The 9,002-nt window shown below is 35.5% G+C and overlaps 2 protein-coding genes across 10 annotated transcripts in view; one reads left to right on the top strand and one right to left on the bottom strand.

Annotated features, from left to right (window-relative positions):
• Cngl (Cyclic nucleotide-gated ion channel-like) overlaps positions 1-9,002 on the top strand; it is a 489,773-nt gene that overhangs the window by 300,767 nt on the left and 180,004 nt on the right. The window lies entirely within an intron of this gene.
• On the bottom strand, positions 7-6,464 carry LOC141431319 (anaphase-promoting complex subunit 4-like). Its single transcript, XM_074092453.1, is given in 7 exon segments — positions 7-1,388; positions 1,482-1,681; positions 3,645-4,185; positions 4,555-4,674; positions 4,676-4,747; positions 5,872-5,975; positions 6,068-6,464. Coding segments are annotated over 7 exon segments (2,337 nt in total). The 5' UTR covers positions 6,177-6,464; the 3' UTR covers positions 7-197.

The raw sequence follows: 9,002 nt of genomic DNA, 5'->3' as shown, positions 1-9,002 counted from the left end.
GTATTTTTCCATTGTATATAGGTATGTATATCTTTGTATAACTAGTAATAGGACTAATTAATTTAATAATATTTTTTATATAAACACCTGCTTTATTTCATTTTTCATACAACTTGATCAATTAAGGCATTGGCATGTGACTTGGGTTAGGTTTAGAAAATTAGGTACTAATTCCAAAGTATAACCTTAAATTAAATTCATTGATCGCTTCTGTATGATGAGTCATTTGTTGCTGAAAGAGATAGTTGTGTGGAGTCTAGGGTTTCGTCTTCATCATCCCCATCTACCTCCATTTCATAAACCCGTACTTTTCTGTGACTCTTGGACAGAACCACTGCAACTTTACGACCGCCAGATACAGCTATTCTATAACCATCCATCTTGTCCAGAATTGTATAAATACCCTGGTCCAGTAGTGATGTAATATTTCTTCGAGATATTTTATCATTGAATAAACAGGATTTTGCTTTGATGTTGAAATCATTAGCATTATCTAATGCAATTTTAAGTGGCAGTTGCACAAATATAGTACTTTCACTGTTATGTGGATGTTTTATCAATACAGAGAGGTATTCAGCAGAATAGAATTGAAGGTCCAATATCGCAACATTTTCTATTTCCATTTCTTCTTTATTTGGCTCTTGTAGTAAACTCGATGTAATGTAATATTTTATTGCTGAAGCAACACATGATTTTTCCTTGATAGCAACAGACATGAAGCATATACCATCACTTTCATTTGAATTATTTGAGATTGCCATCATGTACCTCTGTTGAGTTGGATCAAATGTTTGAGATACCCTTATGTTATCTTTGATTGAGGAATTTGTTTTGTCGTCATAACATTTGATATTATACAAAACTGAAAAGTGTTTTCCAGTATCTTTATCAGTGACATCAAACACTTTGTGGATAGCCATTTTCAAAAATTTTTGTTGTTGGACAAGGGAAAACTTACGAAACTCTGACATCGAGAAAATGGTCTCATTATCTTTAAGCAAGCATGCATTTTCCCCAAGAAACTTATGCCAAGGATTATCATCATTGTCAGTCAATATTGTTAAATCTTGGTCCAGAAGATATTGCCCTAATCGTTCCAGATTAAATTTTACTGGTTTTTCTGGCGCACCCTCATTGTCAACAGGAATATTGTCAAAGTTGTATAGAAACTCTGCAATATGTGTTAATTCTTGTTGTGTAATCTTGACTATTTCACTTGGTGTTTGTTCATCGAGCAATCGAACAATCACAACAAATAACCATCTGAAAAATGCTTTATAGTTCCGCATGGATATGTCAATTACTTGCTGCAGCTCCAAACTTTTGTTGAGAAATGCACAGCACGCCTTGATTGCTTCACTCACAGTGGCTTCTTCAATACCAAGTATCTGCAAGAAATGGTTATTTTTCAGAAATCAAACAATATACAGATTAATAAAAAGTACTTAAGCAAAAAAAACATTTATGAACATAAAGATAACCTTATATCGATCTGGAATCCTCGCAAGACCTCTGAGTTCAGAAAGATAATATGTCAAGCTTTGTCCAACAATATTGAGTTGCTTCAAAACTAACTTCTGAATTGTTGAATAACTCAATTCTACTGAACTTCCAAATTTTTTCAAGCCCTTGGCTGTTAATTCTTGAAGAAGAAACAACTCCAATTCATCGGAAGGTACCCCTGAAATCAAAAATAAGTATAACCTCACCATTTTTATTACTTGCACATTTAATTTAATTTATCTAAATCACAAATTAAAAATTTAAAAACCCCCAACACAAAAAAAACGCCGCCAAAAAGTATTAAAATTCGATTATCCGCGGGGACTATGCTGATTATTGCTGATTTCCCGCAAAATTTGCGAGACAGGGATAAACGAATTCTTCGCAGATGAAGTCGCGGGCAACAGCTAGGTAGTGCATAATTATTTTTTCCTTTTTTTTTAGTTGTCTTTTTTGGCGGCGTTTTTTTTCAGGCGTTTCTTAGTGTCGGGATTTTTAAATTTAAGTTTTTTTTATTTCATTTTTTAAACTGGTATATTTATTTTTAAAGTGTACTAGTAGGTGTGTGTAGGTGTGGTGTAGGGGTTATAGCACGCAGCACGGATTGCAGAGGACCTGGGTTCGATTCCCAGCGCTGGTCTCTTTTTCTGGTTTTTCTGTGCATCCATGTCTCAGTTTGTATTTTCGATGTACTAGTGTATTGGATATCCTGGCTGCACTTGCCACCATTGCACTGTATGTAGAATCAAATACTGATCAAAAGGAATCAAACACGACATATCTGCTATTATTTTTTCAAGAGTATACTGGTGTGCTGGATATCCTGGCTGCAGCATCAGCTCGTCGTGTTGCCACCACTGCATTGTGTAGAATCAATTACTAATCAAACCCTTGTTCCTCGTACATAACCAACTTCCATTAGCAGCACTGGGAGATGCCAAATAATTCCTACTCCAAAACCGGTTTTGTGAAAGGATTTTTTTTTCCTTGTACAAAACCAACGTCACGGCACGGGCCGGTAATTTACGAGGAAAAATATCATAGTGTATAATATAATACCCTGTTTTGGAGTAGGATTCTTTAATGCCTTTTACAGAACTATACTTTTTTACTGAAGCTTATTTTCACAATTGCGTTTTTTCCAAAGTTTAATCGACACAAACATAGGTAGGTTTCGGTTATGTTAAGTTTGCATCGGCCCGAAGCGCCAAAACTACACAAAAGTAGGAGCTCCGTCGACATTGTTTCTGTGTCGATTAATATTGGGAAAAAACGCGATTGTGAAAATAAGCTTCTGTATAATATGCTTTTTTACTGAAGCTTGTTCTGTACAAGGCATTATAGAATCCTACTCCAAGACCGGGTATTGTACTATGAATTATTTTTCCTCATACATTAACGGCCATGATGTTGGTTTTGTACAAGGGAAAAAAATCCTACTCCAAAACGTTTTGGAGTAGGAAGTATTTGTCCTCTCCCAGTGCTGGAAATGGAAGTTGGTTATGTATGGGGAATAAGGGTAATCAAAACGAATCCAAACACGACATATGTGCTATTTTTTTTTAAGTGTACTAGTGTGCTGGATATCCTGGCTGCAGCATCAGCTCATCCTGTTGCCACCATTGCATTGTATGTAGAATCAAATACTGATCAAAACGAATCCAAACACAATATATTGCTATGGTTTTATCAAGAGTGTACCTACTAGTGTTCTGGATATCCTGGCTGCAGCATCAGGCCGAGAAATTCCATAATCTTGCATAGTTATATAGCATACATGGGTGTTTCAAATTTTAGGTCCCAAATATGTTTGAAAGTAAAGTAAATACCCATTATGCGTCTAAGATTCCTACCGCAGCAAACAAAAGAGCTGATGATCTTGAAACGGCTGAACTGATTTTGATAAAACATGTGTAACATCGCTAGAAAACCTACTTTCAAATAAAACGCATTCAAATCGGTCCACTCGTTTAAGAGCTACGGTGCCACAGACAGACACACATAGCAGTCAAACTTATAACACCCCTCTTTTTGTGTCCGGGGTTAAAAATATACATTTTGTTGTTCATATATTTTTCTGTGAGCCTTATCAGGTTATGTAAACTGCACATTGATCATTACTAATTAAGAAAAAAACAAACCTAGCATAAGCAGTTCTAAGAGATCAGCAGACACTCCTCCCTCTGGAACTGATGCAGCATAATATGCCATTTTGGTGTCCATTTCTAATAAAATATGTTCCCAAGCTTCAGTTATAGATGTCATTGTCTGGTCTAGGTGAGATAACAGCTGGGTTAGCTGACTGTGCCTATTTGCAACAGTAAATATCTCTTCTGCATATGCTGATAACACACTTGTATTCACAAGGGCCACAAAGAGGCTTTTTGTTGTCCGATCTAAATAGAACACTTGCATCATACTAAAGTCGTCTGACAAGTTTATGTCCAGAACTTTAAACTCTCCAAACTCATCTTTAGCAATTTGTGCTAGATGGATGGTTCCGTATGGATATCTGCCAAAAACACTCATGTAGATGTGCCCAGTGCCATAACCGACCAGTAGCATGTTGAGCTGAGTCTGTTCCTGCATCTCTTTCAAGTCCTTCACATTGTCATCAGAGGTTGGATTCTTGTAACCACTACTAAGTGATGGTGTTTTTTGTAAAAATAAAGAAGCATCATCCTGGAAAATTACAACAGATTTCAAGTGAAGCTTTTTCAAAGTTATAACAAATATGAACAATAAAAGAAGATAATAGCATTTTTTAAACAGATACATTACCCAACTTTAAATCAGGGTTGAAAATGATCACAAGATTATGTTAATCGGTAGTTACTGCATAGTGCAGCATAACTAGTGGTCCAAAAGCACTTAAGGTGCCCGTAGACCCTAGATAAGCCAACATAAATTAAACAACATAAGAATTTTAACAGAAATAAAATATTTATTCAAATTGTGTTGCAGGTGTCTATGGGCGGTGGTGATCTCTTACCATCAGGAGACCCACATGCTCGTTTGCCATCCAGTTGAATGAAAAAAAAAACTACTTACATACAAATTGTATTCTGTGGCGCTTTCCAGAGTAGTTGCTCTAACAGCCCAGGTGATGCATGTGATCCCAAAATGTTTTGATTCCTCAAACTCTTCTGAAGGCTCTTGCTCCAATTCATATATATATCAGGATTTCTTTGTCTTCTATATCCACTATGTGCACACTGCCAGAGCTGTAGCCAATGGCTAATGCCTGAAAGATTGGTTATAGTTGATTTATTATTTGAGTGTTTGTTCCAAATCATTTTAATTTTCATAGAAATGGCGGAAGAATCTGATACAGTTCACAGTGATTTGGTAGACACACTGGATTTCTAATAAATAACCAAAAATGACATCAAAATCTACAGCTACTTCATAAGAAATGTGAACATGAAAGTAAGACAGTTGAAACACTCATAATAATGACCAAGTTATATTTTCCGCTTTTTGTTTCATTATTAGACTCCGGATTTCTGTTGCATTGATGTCACAATAGGGTAGTTTGGGGAGTAAATGTAATGGTGTTAATTAATATGGTTGTGTAAATGATGATGATGATGACAATGTGTGTGTGAGAAAGGAAGACCGGCAGTTTGTTGATTTGGGACCATGCAATGTTTATTGTTTGTTTGTTTATACTCTTTATTGTACAAAAAGGAAAAACAAAAAAGTTACATAAAAAAGTAGTGTTAAGTACAGTCAAGGGCAAAGATATCGACACGGCCAAAGTTGCAAAAATATGTATACACGGCCTTAATGTTTAAGTAAAAAAAGATATTTTTGCAACTTTGGCCGTGTCGATATCTTTGCCCTTGACTGTACAAAGGCGGACTTCCTGCAGGGATCTGCCAATTGACCTTTTTATTGTATTTTGTTTGTATTTTTATTTCTACCCATCTTCCCATGTTGTTACGAAGAAATGATTTTCTTTCTTTAAATTAAAATTTAATACCTATATAAAAAACATATTACAAGTAATTACAAAAAATCTAAAATTTTGTTGTTTTTGTACCCACTCGCTTGTTGTTGGTGTTTTTTTTGCATGTAGATGTTTTTGGACGGTGTATGGTCTTTGGGACCGTCCTCACGCACACATCATCATCATCATTTATACAGCCGCATTAATCAAAACCGTTCCATTTACTCCCCAAACTACCCTATTGTGACATCACTGCAATAAAAATCTGGGCTCTATTCATTATCTATCAAAACTAATTGAGTAGTCCGTAAGCAACAAATTTTCCATTAAAAAGCTTTAGTAATGTCATTTCTTTCTACTTAACTCTCTAGCTTCTTCACTCGGTAGGTATATGTAAAGAAATACATTACTAGTACCTTTCCATCAGGTCTCCAAGCAAGTGCTTGCACGGTTATATTTTCTTTTGGCGGTGACAAATTCCAAACCTTTTGCCAATTCAATCTGTGCACTTGTACTTCCCCTGGAAGTTGGAATAATTAAGTAAATTTAATCATGCATGTATGTAAAAATTAGCTGACTTAAGCAAAACTAAGTACTCAAAAATAAACTTACCTTTGAAATTGCTCAGAGCCAGCAGATCAAGTCTGTTACTCCAAACCATGAGATCAACTTGATTAGCCACATGCCGCTCTTCTATTTGGCGCATTCCGCAATGATACATGATGTAGAAATCGGAGCACAGTTATTTTTATGATAACTGACTGCGCAGTGTACATCAAAGATAATCAAAATACTTACATAGAATTGAGTCACAAGCAAATTTATTCTTAATGTAAAAAATATTCACTGAGCAAATTAACCATTTAAACAAAACTCGGTTCAGTCAGTCTCAAAAAATATCAAACTTATTTATAACAAACACCCCTCTTCTTGCGTCGGGGGTTAAAAACAAAAACTTTTTTGCTTAATGGCAACTACTCTTTGATGGCAACAAGTCGCTTTAGGTTAGCAATTGGTTAGCAATAGCAACCATTACTGCCAATGACACCTGACAGCAGCACAGTATATATATTGTGTCTGACCGGTTATTAATAGTAGATTGATAACCAAGGGTGGAAAGTGACCTATTTCACCCGAGTTAGACTACTTTTCATTTCGACTGTGAGGAAAGTAAAATAGTACAAAAAAATGAAAATAACAGAACAGAATTTCAGTATTCAGTAAATTGAATTTACTTATATCCAACCTCCAACGGTACCTTTTCGACCTGGCCACTTGCCACGGCCGACTATAAATAAAAACGAGTTGTTCACGACCAAGGAGCTTATATACCTACAAAACTGGAGGTTAAACGCCAAACGAAGAAGTTTGATCTTTATTACTTAGAACTTCTATTTATATTTTCCAACAGTTTCTTTCACATTTCACGAATGACTTCCATCTCTTTCTTAACCTAACTAAAGAAAGAGATGGAATATGTTCATGACGTAATAAAGATTACATTTCTTGTTTCAAACGGATGTTCGGCGTTCAACCTCCAGTGTTGTAGGTATGTAAGCTCCTTGGTTACGACGTGCATCTAGATGGCCATGCCGAAACGTAAAAAAGTGTCATTGACATAACTAAATTGTCTTCGACTCCGTGGCTAAACAAAAAAATTAAAAAAAACTTTCCACCCTAGAGATGAAAACGCAATTTTCCACCCGGCTATCTACCCAGTGTATCTACCCATGAAAATTAAACTCCGATCAGGAGAAATGAAAAGGTTTTTTCTTCCAACTATGCTTTAATTTCATCATAACCGCACTAAATACCCAGCACAAAGCAAGCCGGACTTTTCTGCTCTAGAGCAGAAAAAATGTATAAAAATCCTTTATTGCATTGTTTTAGATTTTTTATTTAAATTGCACCAACAGAGGAAAAGTATTTCTGCTTTAGGCCGTCTTGCAGGAAAAAATAAATCTTGATTTAGTAGTTAATCTAAGCTTAATCAATAATAAGCAAGTTACTTAGTACTATTATATATTCGCTTGACAGTTCATTACACTTTGACACTACTAAACTGAGCTTAACTCTAACTCGAGATTTATGTGTTTACTTACTGCAAGTGGGCCTTAAAGTTAGCCTGCATACTATAAAAAAATCTAGTGTTTGGTTGTTCAATCTGACGGTCTTATGAAATTTGTCAGATTGCGTACAAAAAATTGTTGCGACCAATCCTACCAAAAACAATAATTAGCCATATATTTAAAAAAAAACTTTGTATGTAGTTGGCCAACCTGTCGCCCATCCGAAATTTGACAGATCGCGGGTATAAATATCTGCTACTGGCGGTAAACAATAGTGTACAACTCGGAATGTATGCGCAATAATGTACGACTTGATAATCCGAAGCATTATTGCTATCGCGTATGAATTCGCCGCTAGAGGCGCTAGTGTAGCGTGAGGTCTCCGAAATGTCAAATCTCATAGTTTTTGGGTGAGCTACGCGGGTTTATTTATAATTAGAATAATTTTGTGAATATTTTGCAATATCTGAAATTAATTATGGCAAATATGCGTTCCGGGGCAATGAATGTCTGTGTTTTGAGAGTTTTGTCTTTCGGAAACCTTTGTCCTCCCTTTTTTCCGAACAAAACGGGGACTTTACAACACTGTGGCATGCGAATATTTTTATGGTACGGTTTTAAGGTGTATTAAATATGATTTTAATCTAAACTTTGTTTTCACGCCCGTAATAACAGACTTTGAAAGNAAGAAATTAATAATAATTGACCTAGCCGCAACTAATTAAGACTTTACTATGGGTGCTATAATGGACCATACAAAATGTAGATAAATATATTAAGGGGGTTGCTCTTCCATACAACTACCTACGACACCCGCATAGCTTCCACGGACATGTTTTCTTAGAGGATTTTTTGAGAATAGTAAATTATGGATATGCTCTTCAAGCAAAATCCAAAAAAAAGTAACTTTATTGCATCAAAAGTGCAGCGTGATGCAGTAAATTTTTGATGCATTTTACCATTGTATGAGTACAACTGACAGTGTTCGCGTCGAGCAATGTAGTGACATCTTATATGGGTGCGTGAGTCAGTGTCACAAAATCAAACTATTGTAAATAGGTATCGACTATTTCGTGTGGTCACGTGACATCACCTTTGGCTCAGATATACGACAACTAAATGAAGAAAGCATGAGATCACTGAGAGATTCAAGTTCAAGTTTCTGAGTCTAGTATTTACTTTTTTTGTTTTTAAATCTGTTATTTTCGGAAGTTGAAAACGCCTAAACTATTATTTCTGATTAATGCAAGGACACAAACTTTAAGCAGGACGAAAAACAGGTAAGTTCTTTTAAAATTGTCATTTTAAAATAATAATTATTTAAGTAACAGACCCAGTCCTCGGCAAAAATTATTTCATGCATACTTTACATACATTATATGCGGTGCTTCGATCTAGGACAAGTGGTTTTAAATTCAACTTACAAATTCTGAACAGATATTAGTTATTTACTCTTACGTAGACAGTAGCGCCACTAA

This window comes from Choristoneura fumiferana, chromosome 9 (assembly GCF_025370935.1).
Source record: "Choristoneura fumiferana chromosome 9, NRCan_CFum_1, whole genome shotgun sequence".
Taxonomy (NCBI): Eukaryota; Metazoa; Arthropoda; class Insecta; order Lepidoptera; family Tortricidae; genus Choristoneura; species Choristoneura fumiferana.
Note: the sequence above shows the minus strand (reverse complement) of the source record. Positions and strands in the feature narration are given on the sequence as shown.